The sequence below is a fragment of the Aquarana catesbeiana genome, linkage group LG04 (assembly GCF_042186555.1).
Source record: "Aquarana catesbeiana isolate 2022-GZ linkage group LG04, ASM4218655v1, whole genome shotgun sequence".
Lineage (NCBI taxonomy): Eukaryota > Metazoa > Chordata > Amphibia > Anura > Ranidae > Aquarana > Aquarana catesbeiana.
Window position 1 is genome coordinate 602,508,551 of NC_133327.1, and position 14,436 is coordinate 602,522,986.

Consider the following 14,436-nt stretch of genomic DNA (forward strand, 5'->3'; position numbering starts at 1 on the left):
TAACACCAAATTTAACACACCTGCGACTTTGTAACACTAACGAGTCACATGACACTGGGGAGGAAAAATGGCTAACTGGGCCCAATTTGGACATTTTCACTTAGGGGTGTACTCACTTTTCTTGACAGCAGTTTAAACATTAATGGTTGTGTGTGGAGTTATTTTGAGGGGACAGCAAATTTACACTGTTATACAAGCTGTACACTCACTACTTTACATTGTAGCAAAGTGTAATTTCTTCAGTGTTGTCACATGAAAAGATATAAAATATTTACAAAAATGTGAGGGGTGTACACACTTTTGTGAGATACTGGGGGTTATTTACTAAAGGCAAATCCACTTTGCACTACAAGTGTACTGCAATTGCACTTAAAAGTGCACTAAAAGTGCACTTGGAAGTGCAGTCGCTGTAGATCTGAGCGGAAGATCTGAAATGAGGGGAAGCTCTGCTGATTTTATCATCCAATCATGTGCAAGCTAAAATGCTGTTTTTTTATTTTCCTTGCATGCCCCCTTGCATCTACAGTGACTGCACTTTCAGTGCAAAGTGGAGTTGCCTTTAGTAAATAAACCCCACTGTGTGTATGTGTATATATATATATATATATATATATATATATATATATATATATATATATATATATATATATATATATATATATATATATATATACACATACACATACAAATGTTTACATACATGCATGCGTGTAAAATTTGACAAGTATGGAATACTGCATATGACGGATTGCAAGGAGAGAGAAAGCAAGAAGGTTTGTTCCACCTTTGAAATTCTGGCTGCAGGAAGGTACATGGCAGAGAAGTAAACATCTTTATTAGTCTCTCTGCAAAGGTTGCCAAAAACATGCAGGCAGTATATACTTCCGTCATTATTTAACAAATTTGAAAAATGATTACAAAGTTAATCTATGCCACCTAATTTGCAAAGTATACTGGCTTTCAAATAAAGTCCTGCATTTTTTGCAAACAATGACATGGATGTACCTTGTACTAATTGTTCAATTAAGAATCATGACTTTTTCTATTTATTCGGTTCCTGATGGGACAAAGTACATGCACTATTTTGTCCCCTCTTCCTCAATGCCCTGCAATAGTAGCTGTGATGTTGGAAAGGGCATTTTCCCCCCCTCAATGCACAGCATCCCAACCATGCACTTAGCAGGGAGATGGCTGTGTGGATAGTGAGCACCTGTCTCCAGCTCTCAGCACTTGCCCGAGGCAAGCAACAAAAGAAATGCAGAGGGAGGCGAGATATGTCAGCCTCCTGCCCCTCTGCATTCCACTTGCCATGGCTTGCAGAAAGTAGCAGTAAAATGAACAGCCAGACAACTAGCATTAATAGAAGCAGACCAGCAATGGCAGCCCCCATATTCCCCAGATTATGTGATTAAAGGACCACTAAACCTAAATGTAAAAAAAGGACACCGCCAAATGCTAGCTACAGTAGGTATGCAAGTTCCAACACCTCTATAGTCATTGAGACATTTCTGTAACAGCACTGAAAAGAAACCTAGGAACATAGTCATGAGAAAATTACAGGTTTTGTCATTGCACACCCCTTCCAAAAAATGCAAGTTGACTGGTTCAACTTGCAGATAAACTGGCTATAGTACTTTCCCAGCCACTACTCCAAACAAGCAAGGAAATCTGAATTGTATTTTGCATATTTGTTCCTACCCAATTACTCAAAGGTATTGATGCCAGAGGGTCGACAGCAAGGTAATTGGCATTTAACAAAGCAGACAACAGCATTGTTAGCTTTCGTTTTAAGGATTGCCAGACTGAGGGAAGAAATACTTGCATAACCCTTTGTGAGTCCAATTGAATTCTCAAACCTTTTTGTCTCTTAATAGTGCTGTATTCCCATATGCTAAGATTTGTGACTGATTTGTGCTAGGAAATGTCATAAAATACCTTTATATTACAGTGAAAAATTTTCTTCCAACCTTCACTCTGCAGAGCACTATGGTGGCAGAGCCAAGTAACAGTCACACCCCTTAATACAACTCTCCTTACACACACCACCCAACTCAACAAAATTGGGTGGAAAATTGTCAGCCGAACAGTACCTGCATCCAAACAGACGGAGGCACTATTTGGGTAGCCAAAGGTGCTGGCTGATAGAATACCATAGCGCCATTGAGGCTCAGCAACTGTTCTCAGATTGTTACTCCATGAGGAGAGTTCAATACTGGTTCGAATATATATCTGTGAAGTCACTGGTTTCTCTGAGTCCTCCCAAGTTTTATCCTGTACTGTGCCCTGATGAAGGGGGACTGGTGTTGTCCCTGAAATGCGTTAGATGTTTTAGTATTACCCTTTTATCAGCAATTAAAAGTATCCAGTATTCTTTATATTAACTAACATGTTGCTTACAGCCCTCACCCAGCAGAGCACTGTGCTGGCAGAGCTGAGTAATGGTCCTTAGTACAACTCAGTATTGAAGGAGACAGGGGGTGTCTAAATGAAACAGGACAAATAGGGAAGGCTAGTCGAAACTATAACTGCAGATCTCTGACATTAACTTTTGCCACTGAAGTATAACATATTAAAATATTTTGTTATTATTATTATACAGGATTTATATAGCTCCGCCAACTTGTGAAACGCTTTACCATATAAAGACAGAACAGTTACAATCCAAATCCAAGAAGGTTTGGAAGGCCCTGCTCATGAGAGCTTAAAGCGATTCTAAAAGGCAGAAGGTTTTTTATCTTAAAAAGAGAAGTAAAGGATTCCCCCCCCCCCATTAAAACTTACCTAGGTGGATGCAGCATCGGTCTGATGCTGCATCTGTCCCCTGGTGCCTCTACACTGAGAACCAAGTGATCGAACACCACTGATCACTTGGTTTTCAGAGCTTCGTGAGCAGAGAGCTGTAGACTGTCAGTCACAGCTCTCTGCTCTTCTCCCTTCTCGCTCATTGGAGCGCTGGGCTATGGAGAGGCGGATCGGTCGTCTCAGCCTCTCAGCGGATCGCTGAGAGGCCGAGACGTGTGTCAGTCCAGGCACCTCTCGGATCCAGACTCCGTGGTCGGGATGATGCGGCGCCTGGACTGAAATTGGTGACATCAGCAGAGAGCGGACTTCAGTCGAGCTTTGGCTGGACTTCTCCTTTAAGGCATTTTTTGCATTAGGATAAAATACTTTGTGTGTGCAGCAGCTCTCCTCAGCCCCCCCAATACTTACCCGAGTCCCATCTGGATCCAGTGAAGTTCAGGAGAGACTCAGTTTGCCAGGACCCTCCCTCCTGATTGGCTGAGGCAGCAGCAGAGCGCCACTCCCTCCTGCTGCTATCAAAGTCAATAAGCCAATGAGGAGAGAGAGGGGGCCGGGCCGCGACTTTGTGTCTGAATGGAAACACAGAGCTGCAGCTCGGCCCCCTCCCAAGCTGCTTGCTGTGGGAGCACTTGGCAGGGGGAAGGGGCCAGAAGGGCCGAAGAGGGACCCAAAAAAAGGAGGATCGGGGCTGCTTTGTGCAAAGCTACTACATAGAGCAGGTAAGTATAACAGGTTTGTTATTTTTAAATGAAAAAACCAAGGCTTTAGTATCATTTTAAGATAGCCATACACTAGTAGAATCTCATTTGAAATTTTTTGTGTTAAGGTTTTCTAATGGTTAGTGGAGTTAAATCAACTTTCGCTTTTGACCATAGGAGCAGGATGGCAAATCCAACGAATGGATTTGGTTTTTATTTGGGAAAGTCCATTAATTCCAAAATCAAATGTTAAAAAGCAAACACAATTTTGAAGTACTTTCGAACATTTGTGAAGTCATCGAAAATCTACTAGTGTTTGGCCAGCTCAACGACTCTACTGGGAGAGGCAAGTGATACAAAAAGTAATTACGGCGAGGGATGAGTTGAAGAAGAAAGTAAAAGTGCAGTTTTCAGGTGGAGGCAGGATTGGCTTCCCTAAAGAGACGAGTTGTCAGGGATCGCCTAAAGGAATATTCAGCATCACATTACACGTAATACATTTTGCAAGCATTTCAAGTAAAATCAGTTTTCCTTACCAGTTCGTCTTTCACAGGATGCTCCTTGGGATTAACTCCCTGAGTGATCAGATACACTAGAATTGAACAAACAAGAAAAGGTTTACTTGTGATTGCTATTAAATGTTGCCTTTAGAACCCACACTTTGGCTCTACTTACCCCAGAACATGGAGCTCAGGGTATATGCAGATACCAAATCTAATTTTGCTTGTTCAATTGGATCTTGCTGGGAAAAAAAAAGATAAACACAAAACAGTTATTTTAGTGAAATCGATATTCATGAAAACCTCACAGTAACAGCGCTATTAAAAAGGTGCTTAGGTGGCTTTGCTCTGCAGCTCATGAAACCAGTTATTGGAATAACACAAGCATTTATTTATAAATGTTGTGACTGCCTGCACCCAAATCGGATGGTTTGCTAAGGCCTAGGCTGTTACTATAACATCCCGCAGGCCAGATGTGGTTGAATGCTATATGTCAACACTGGAAAGACAGGAAATGAGCTGAGCACAAACCCGAGAGCTGGAACACACAGTCCACTTGAAGCCGTGTGTGAGCCAGGGAGACTTTACTGGCCCTGTGAGTGAATAAAGTCTGTGGGCTGCTGAAGAGAGCCTGCCTGGCACAGGGTGGAGTATGTATGCACAACCGAATATGTCAGACACTTGTGTATAAATAGATGAAAGCCAGAGCATTACAGCACACCGATCGCCTACACCGCTGAGGTAGCCATACGGGCCGCGCCAATATTCATGCCTCAGCAATGTTGCTAGCTTCCAGTAAAATGCTGTTTAATTTACCTTCTGGCTACAGAACTCCTGCCCACACTGCATGGAGGCCAATAATACCTTAAAGACATGCACAGCTTTACGTAAAAGAAATTTAGGGCCCAAAAGAGGTCTCACAAATTTGCATTACTTTATAATCCTTTATTCTTGCAAGTTAGGATTTGTGGCCAATTTTTACTTGCAGGTTCTTTAAAATGGCTTTTACCTTCAGCAAAATTGCGGCTTCCTGCACTTCTCTCCAGTGCTCTGTGCTGGCAGAGCTGAGGAACCATACTTCTGAGTATACATTTCCTTACAAAGACAGCATAGTTCTATTTGGACACCCTGCACAATAACATGGAAAAACATGGAGGTAAAGGCAGCCATAACATGGTTCTACCCCAGTCGGCGGCAATCAGCTCAAAAAAGGCAATTGTTATTCAACTTGTGTTGGGGGAGATGGGTGGAAATGGGTGGAAATAGTACCTGCATCCAATCAGAGGCAATCCTTGGGTTTCTCCAGGAGGAGAGTTCAATACTGGTTCTAATATACAGGGGTTGGACAAAAATATGGAAACACTATTTGCAGGTGTGAAAGTGACGACATGTTTCGCGTTGAAAGCGAAATGATGCAACATTATTCTTTTGCTTCTGTGTGATGAGACACCTAACAGGTGGGAAGCCTCATTTTCGTCAGTCACTGCGTGCGTGGCTAGTAATACGGAGTCATGTCAGAACTTACCGAGTTTCAAGGAGAGCAAATTGTTGGTGCCGGCTTAGCTGGTGCCTCTGTGCCTGAAGTTGTTGATTTATTTGCAGTTTTGTTAGCTACAGTATCAAAGGTTATGACGGCACGTACAGTTTATGCACAAATGTTATCTGTTATGCCTATGAGCGGTCAACATGCTCAACTGACCGAAAGACACAAAAGGATATTGCGCAGGATTGTGACCTGAATTTGTGCACAAAGAGTGGCATCAGATTCCATTATCCACCATCCAAGACTTATATTTGTCAATTCCCAGGATAATTCTGACCGTTTTGGATGCCAAAAGGTGGTCAAACACCATATTAGGTAATGATTTTGTTCTTTTACCATACTGGTTTCCATAATTTATTCCAAACCCTGTAGATCTGTGAAGTCACTGGTTTCTCTAAATCCATCCAAGTTTTATCCCGTGTTGAGCCTGATGAAGGGGGACTGGTGTTGCCCCAAAACGCCTTGTTTTTTATTACTTGTTGATCGACAATTAAAATTATCTAGTACTCTTATATGATTTTGGTTTGGCACTCCTTTCTGTATTTTTCTGGTTTAGAATACAATACCTGGCAGAGAAGATCCAACTGTGCTGTTTTACGTATATAAGGGAATCTGTTATATTTCCTTTTTCCAGTCTGCAGGCTAATTTAAAAAAATAAATAAAAATCTACGTGTGTATGGTTAGCTTTTGATGGTGAAAATGGAGGTTGTTAGTACAATGTCTATCTGACTGCAGATCTATTTTCTGGGGCTTCAACTGCTGCTACTTATATGTGAATGAGCCATTCTCCAGTAGCAGCACATCTTTGGTCTCAGCTTAAAGGACTGATGTTCAGGCAGATTGGAACCATTAGCAACTCTGGCTGAACATTTATCTGCCCCTTTGGACCAGATTTTTAGGGATAAAACTTTTTCACAGAAGGGAGTTTAACAAGACTCGTGGCCACTCATTAAAATTAGTAGAAAAGAGGTTTAACCTTAAACTACGTAGAGGGTTCTTTACTGTAAGAGCGGCAAGGATGTGGAATTCCCTTCCACAGGCGGTGGTCTCAGCGGGGGGCATTGATAGTTTCAAGAAACTATTAGATAAGCACCTGAATGACCTCAACATACAGGGATATACAATGTAATACTGACATATAATCGCACACATAGGTTGGACTTGATGGACTTGTGTCTTTTTCAACCACACCTACTATTTAACTATGTAACTAACACTTAATGTACACAGGAAATACAAATTTTTACATTATGAAACTGGCATTTTTGTTTACTTTTAAAGATTTAAAAACAAATATCAGCTGCATAACAGAATTAAAGCAGAACTTCACTCTCCCAATCAACATTGATTATTTTTAATCCTCATGCTGCTGGCATTAGTAAATAGATAGGAAACTATATCATATTTACTTGTTTTAAACATTTTTGTTTTACATTTCTTCAGTTATTTCTTGGTTTCTTGCCTAGGCAAATGTCATCATAAATCCCAGGAGTCTTCAGGAGGGGTTTTCTCAGCTAAGCACACTCTCCTGCATGCATCCTTGAGCTAAGGGCAGATGGATTCCAAGAAGTAAATGTTAAATGGGTTGTAAAGGTAGAAGGTTTTTCTATCTGAATGCATTCTATGCATTCAGATAAAAAGCCTTCTGTGTGCAGCAGCCCCCCTAACACTTACCTGAGGTCCCTCTCTGTCCAGCGATGTCCATAATAGGGATGAGCTTCGAGTCGAACTCAAATTCGAATGCCGCGGAACACCCTTTAAAAGTCTATGGGAGAAATCAAAAGTGCTAATTTTAAAGGCTTATATGCAAGTTATTGTCATAAAAAGTGTTTGGGGACCTGGGTCCTGCCCCAGGGGACATGGATCAATGCAAAAAAAAAAAAGTTTTAAAAACAGCCGTTTTTTCAGGAGCAGTGATTTTAATAATGCTTAAAGTCAAACAATAAAAGTGTAATATCTCTTTAAATTTCGTAGCTGGGGGGTGTCTATAGTATGCCTGTAAGGGGCGCATGTTTCCCATGTTTAGAACAGTCTGACAGCAAAATGACATTTCAAAGGAAAAAAAGTCATTTAAAACTACTCGCGGCTATTAATGCATTCCCGGTCCGACAATACACATAAAAGTTAATTGATAAAAACGGTATGGGAATTCCCCACAGGGGAACCCCGAACCAAAATTAAAAAAAAAAGACGTGGGGGTACCCCTAAATTCCATTAAGGGGAACCCCGCACCAAAATAAAAAAAAAAAAAAAAAAAAAAAAAAACGGCGTGGGGTCCCCCCAAAAATCCATACCAGACCCTTATCCGAGCACGCAACCTGGCAGGCCACAGGAAAAGAGGGGGGGACGAGAGAGCGCCCCCCCCTCCTGAAACCATACCAGGCCACATGCCCTCAACACTGGGAGGGTGCTTTGGGGTAGCCCCCCAAAACACCTTGCCCCCATGTTGATGAGGACAAGGGCCTCATCCCCACAACCCTGGCTGGTGGTTGTGGGGGTCTGCAGGCGGGGGGCTTATCGGAATCTGGAAGCCCCCTTTAACAAGGGGACCCCCAGATCCTGGCCCCCCCTGTGTGAAATGTTAAGGGGGTACAAAAGAAGAAAGAAGGAAGATAGAAGAAAGAAGAAGAAAGAAGAAAGAAGAAAGAAGAAGCATTTAAAGAAATTGTCAAAAACTGTCTCTTGTAATTTTTAACATTTTTGACAGTTTTTTAGTGAAATGGTACCCCCTTACCATTTCACACGGGGGGGGGGGCTGGGATCTGGGGGTCCCCTTGTTAAAGGGGGCTTCCAGATTCCGATAAGCCCCCTGCCCGCAGACCCCCACAACCACCGGCCAGGGTTGTGGGGATGAGGCCCTTGTCCTCATCAACACGGGGACAAGGTGTTTTGGGGGGCTACCCCGAAGCACCCTCCCAATGTTGAGGGCATGTGGCCTGGTACGGTTCAGGAGGGGGGGCGCTCTCTCGTCTCCCCCTCTTTTCCTGCGGCCTGCCAGGTTGCGTGCTCGGATAAGGGTCTGGTATGGATTTTTGGGGGGACCCCACGCCGTTTGTTTTTTTTTTTTGGCGCGGGGTTCCTCTGTGGGGAATTCCCATGCCGTTTTTATCAATGAACTTTTTAGTTTTAAATTACTTTTTTTCTTTGAAATGTCATTTTGCTGTCAGACTGTTCTAAACACGGGAAACATGTGCCCCTTTACAGGCATACTATAGACACCCCCCAGGTACGAAATTTAAAGGGATATTACACTTTTGTTGTTTGACTATAAGCATTATTAAAATCACTGCTCCTGAAAAAACGGCCGTTTTTAAAAAAATTTTTTGCATTGATCCAGCAGGACCCAGGTCCCCAGACACTTTTTATGACAATAACTTGCATATAAGCCTTTAAAATTCGCACTTTTGATTATTCATGTTCATGTCCCATAGACTTTAACGGTGTTCGCGTGTTTGAACAAACTTTTTTCCTGTTTGCATGTTCTGGTGCGAACCGAACAGGGGGGTGTTCGGCTCATCCCTAGTCCACAAGTGTTTCAGCCGTCCGAGATTCTCCATTCTGACTGGCAGAGACACAGCAGTGGCGCCATTGGCTCCCTAAGCTGTCAATCAAAGTCAGCTAGCCAATCAGAGGAGAGAGACATGGGCCAGTGCTCCATGTCTGAATGGACACAGGGAGCTGTGACTCAGCTTGGGTGCCCCCATAGCAAGCGGGGCCAGGATCAAAGAAGAGGGACCTGAGAAAGGGAGGATCTAGGCTGCTCTTTGCAAATCCATTGCAACAGATCAGACAAGTATAACATGTTTGTTATTTTTATAGGAAAAAAATGAGACTTTACAATCACTTTAAATGAACCAACTGCCCTTACTAAAGATGGCCATGGCCAGAGATGCTAGGGGGTTGTTTTTAAAAGTGATTTCTCAACAAAATAAAGCATGGGGCATGGATGGATAGAGGCGTTTGCTTTGAATATTATGAATGAAATAAATAGTGTTTCTGGTTTGTGTTGCTCAGATGCAGTGAAGATCCACTTTAAATAAAAGCTATCACTGCCCTGTACTAGCTGTGTCTTCGCATTAGACAGTTAAAGTTTAGGGTGCGCTCAAGTGGCAGATACTGGCTTCTCACATACATGCATGTATCAGATAAGTAAGCAGGACCCACTAAAAATATGATGCACCCAGTGTTGGCAACAGAGGCAGGAATGCAGGGTTAACCTTTAACCATTCCTATAATTCTGTCAATCAGGAATTAAATAAAGTGGCTTTTTCCCTATTTTTCCAATATGATAAGTTTATATTTGCATTTAAATTCTCAAGTTTATACTTCCATTTTTAAATGAATATTAGCAGTGCCATCTAGCATCCATATATATAAAAGAATATCAAACACAGAAGATCCAGCATTTTGCAGATACTTGGCAAAAATATCATTGTATACTTCCAAAGTACATTACTGCCACCATCAGGTTTAAATCTGGAATGGGAATAACCATAGTTCTTTCCTCAATTAAAAATATAAAAACATGACGCAACAAGATTGTCCTTTGCCTCAAAACACTTCCATCGCTCTGCTTACTACAGCGTAATCCTCAAATACCATTTATGCTTTGCAAACGGCTACACATAATACAATTAAAAGGGGAACTCCAGTGATGAAACTGAATACTCACAATACATCTTTACCTGCCAAAGGATTTGTAAACGTTGTTCAGCTCTCTTGTGATTCAGATATCTTTACCACATTACTTAGAAATAAAGGGGACTTCTTCTAGCTCTGGGACTCTCGTAACTCTGGGTTATAAAAACAATACCCTTGCAGTGGCCCTCCACAAGAGTCTATTCCTTGTTAGGTCTGGAGGGTAGAGGAAAAGGTTGTAAAACTTCCTCTCTCACTCTCCCAGCCACTGGTGCTCTTCTCCAATGCTTCAGTTTGTGGGCAGGCCCACACCGTCTTCACATACAATGCAGGACTATTAGCCCTGCATTGTACTCAATGACAGCATTGTATGAGCACCGGCTGGAGCATCTTAGAGAAGAGGCTTCAGGAGACCAGTCTCACGGATGAATAAGGCAAGTATCACACCTTATTACTCTACCGCTAGACATAACAAGCATTTAACTCTTGCAGTGTGAAGGGGCCCCACTACAAGAGCAAATTTTTTACTGACTAGAGTGGGTCTTTAAAGAATGTGTCAGAGCAAAAAAAAAAATATAATATATATATATATATATATATATTCAGTACATATCTGCAAAACGTGCACTTTTTCCTTGTATTCCCCTAAAAACCCTACAAGAACAGAAAAATACCAGTTGATCTACCAGAGATTGTGCTCCTAATTTTATGTTGTGGTCTGATAGCACAGTGCCTTTTGTGGACTGAAATCGCAAGAAATTTTGTGAGCTCTACCCATTTTTTTTCATTTCTTGCTAAACTACAGAATCCACCCCACTCCCTTCATCTCTACAACATAAGGGGAAGCGTTTCTTTCTTTAACAAAAGTGGGCCTACAAGCCCTTAAACAGCATATCTGGTGTGGACGCCACTCACTGGTAGGCTCTACACTGAGCTAAACAACCCCCAACGTTACAGTATATATATATATTAGGGCTGCACGATTAATCAAGAATCGTTATTGTGATTTTTTTTCCCCATTGCGATCTTGATAAAAGTGTTTCACGATTCTTGCTATGAAAAGAATTCTCTCTGCTCTTCTGAAGCCACAGCCCTCAAAAGAAAGGAAGAAAAAAAACGGGCGGTCTGCCAAGAATCAGAACATTCTTTAGCAGTGAACTTAACTAGAAACATTGTAACAATTTGTCAATGGAATAGACTTCTGTGTAAGTGAGGAAAGTTTAACCACTTCAGCCCCGGAAGGATTTACCCCCTTCCTGACCAGAGCACTTTTTACAATTTGGCACTGCGCCGCTGTACCCAAACAAAATTTGCCTCCTTTTCTTCCCACAAATAGAGCTTTATTTTGATGGTATTTGATCACCTCTGTGGTTTTTATTTTTTGCGCTACAAACGGAAAAAGACCGATAAATTTTGAAAAAAAATTATATTTTCTCATTTTTGTTATAAAAAAAAATCCAATAAACTCAATTTTAGTCATACATTTAGGCAAAAATGTATTCGGCCACATGTCTTTGGTAAAAAAAATGTCAATGAGCATATATTTATCGGTTTGCGCAAAAGTTATAGCGTCTACAAACTAGGGTACATTTTCTGGAATTTACACAGCTTTTAGTTTATGACTGCCTATGTCATTTCTTGAGGTGCTAAAATGGCAGGGCAGTACAAAACCCCCCCAAATGACCCCATTTTGGAAAGTAGACACACCAAGGAAATTGCTGAGAGGCATGTTGAGCCCATTGAATATTATTTTTTTTGCCCCAAGTGATTGAATAATGACAAAAAAAAAAAAAATTTACAAAAAGTTGTCACTAAATGAAATATTGCTCATACAGGCCATGGGCATATGCGGAATTGCACCCCAAAATACATTCTCCTGAGTACGGGGATACCACATGTGTGAGACTTTTTGGGAGTCTAGCCGCGTACGGGGCCCTGAAAACCAATCACTGCCTTCAGGATTTCTAAAGGCGTAAATTTTTGATTTCACTCCTCACTGCCTATCACAGTTTTGAAGGCCATAAAATGCCAAGATGGCACAAAACCCCCTCAAATGACCCCATTTTGGAAAGTAGACACCCCAAGCTATTTGCTGAGAGGCATGGTGAGTATTTTGCAGCTCTCATTTGTTTTTGAAAATGAAGAAAGACAAGAAAAAAATTTTTTTTTTTTCTTTTTTCAATTTTCAAAACTTTGTGACAAAAAGTGAGGTCTGCAAAATACTCACTATACCTCTCAGCAAATAGCTTGGGGTGTCTACTTTCCAAAATGGGGTAATTTGGGGGGGAGGGGGGGGTTGAACTGTCCTGGCATTTTATGCACAACATTTAGAAGCTTATGTCACACATAACCCACTCTTCTAACCACTTGAAGACAAAGCCCTTTCTGACACTATTTGTTTACATGAAAAAATATTTTTTTTTGCAAGAAAATTACTTTGAACCCCCAAACATTATATATATTTTTTAAAGCAAAGGCCCTACAGATTAAAATGGTGGGTGTTTCATTTTTTTTTTTTTCACACAGTATTTGCGCAGCAATTTTTCAAACACACTTTTTTTAATTTTAATGCACTAAAACACACTATATTGTCCAAATGTTTGATGAAATAAAAAAGATGATCTTAGGCCGAGTACATGGATACCAAACATGCCATGCTTTAAAATTGCGCACAAACGTGCAGTGGCGACAAACTACATACATTTTTAAAAGCCTTTACAGGTTACCACTTTAGATTTACAGAGGAGGTCTACTGCTAAAATTACTGCCCTCGATCTGACCTTCGCGGTAATACCTCACATGCATGGTGCAATTGCTGTTTACATCTGACGCCAGACCAACGCTTGCGTTCGCTTTTGCGCGAGAGCAGGGGAAAAACATGGAAGACGGTGGGGGGGGGGGAACATTCCCTCCCACTGCTTGTAAAAGCAGTCTAGAGGCTAATTAGCCGCTAGGATTGCTTTTACATGAAAGCCGACCGCTGGCTGAAAAGAATGATACCAAGATGATACCTAAACCTGCAGGCATCATTCTGGTATAACCACTCAAAGTCGTGAATGGCATACCTGAAAACAAAAATATGGGTAACAATAAAACACAGTAAACAGTAAAGTATAAATAATTACATACCTGAAAAGTAAACATGATAAAACATAATAACAATAAAACATTGCAGAATAGAATACAGTAAAAAAGAGCAGAACAATAGAGAGAGAATAGAGCGAGAGAGAACAATAAAAACGACAACTATTTTTGTTTTTTTTATTTTATTTTTTTTGTTTTTTGTTTTTTTTTTGTTTTGTTTTTTACACTTTTTTTTGTAACTTTTATAACTGTAACCGGTTCCAGGTTCGGGTCTCTCAAAATGCGATGGCATCTTGGGAGACCCTGTGAAAGTGTGCCCTGTGAAACTGTGCAGTGCTGTACCCTACGTTAATAACTAGTGCATGGTAGCGTTCAAAACATTCACCAATGCAAAGACCAGGATTGTCAGGACAGGAGGGACAATAATAGCGGGTGTCACGCCTATATCCGCGCTTGCTGCTGACACAACATCTTTTTTGGGGGGGGTTTGTCAGGTAGGGGTACTCGGGAGGACATAAAGAAAATGCCTCTCATGTAGCCGACTGCATTTGGTTGGGAATGTGAATGGGGGAAGTACGGGTGCTGCAGAAGTGGTGGGTTCCCAATTAGGATTGACGAATGCAGTAGGAAGGGCATTATGGGCATGACGGGCCTGTGTTTGTCTTCTTGGTGGCAGCGGGACACTACTTGTGCTTGCCACCTCACCAGATTGAACTGCACTTATGGGACTCGCCACTTCACCAAGTGTTACTGCAGTGCTGGTTTGACTACAACCGGGGCGTACTAGGCCGCTGGCGCTTGCCAGTTCACCAAAACGCTACCAAAAAAAACTGTTAGCGATCGCAGGGATCAGGCCTGACTCTGCGAACGCTGCAGTTATGCGTTTAGTGTTTTGTAAGTGTCAGTGATCGATCAATACTGCACTTGGGTGGGCTGGGCTGGGCGGAGGGGCAAAACGCAGGTGCTAGCAGGTATCTGGGCTGATCCCGCTAACACTGCGTTTTTGGGAACCCTAAACTGCTGGGGACACTAGTATAGATCTGATCGGATCAGATATTGATCCGTTCAGATACTATACCACTAAGGGAGGCATATGGTGCGTGCGTGGGTGTTAGCGCTACTGGCGCTAACCTGACGCTGCCTGGGGCGACGCAGACCCTATCTGACCCT

The 14,436-nt window shown here is 41.8% G+C and overlaps 1 protein-coding gene across 1 annotated transcript in view; it reads right to left on the reverse strand.

Moving 5' to 3' along the window:
- Window positions 1-14,436, reverse strand: part of C1D (C1D nuclear receptor corepressor) — a 74,649-nt gene that overhangs the window by 35,891 nt on the left and 24,322 nt on the right. Inside the window, exons 3-4 of the mRNA XM_073628216.1 lie at window positions 4,176-4,242; window positions 4,037-4,092 (exon numbers count right to left, since the gene is read on the reverse strand). Coding sequence (XP_073484317.1) covers window positions 4,037-4,092; window positions 4,176-4,242 — 123 coding nt within the window. The remainder of the gene's footprint in view (window positions 1-4,036; window positions 4,093-4,175; window positions 4,243-14,436) is intronic.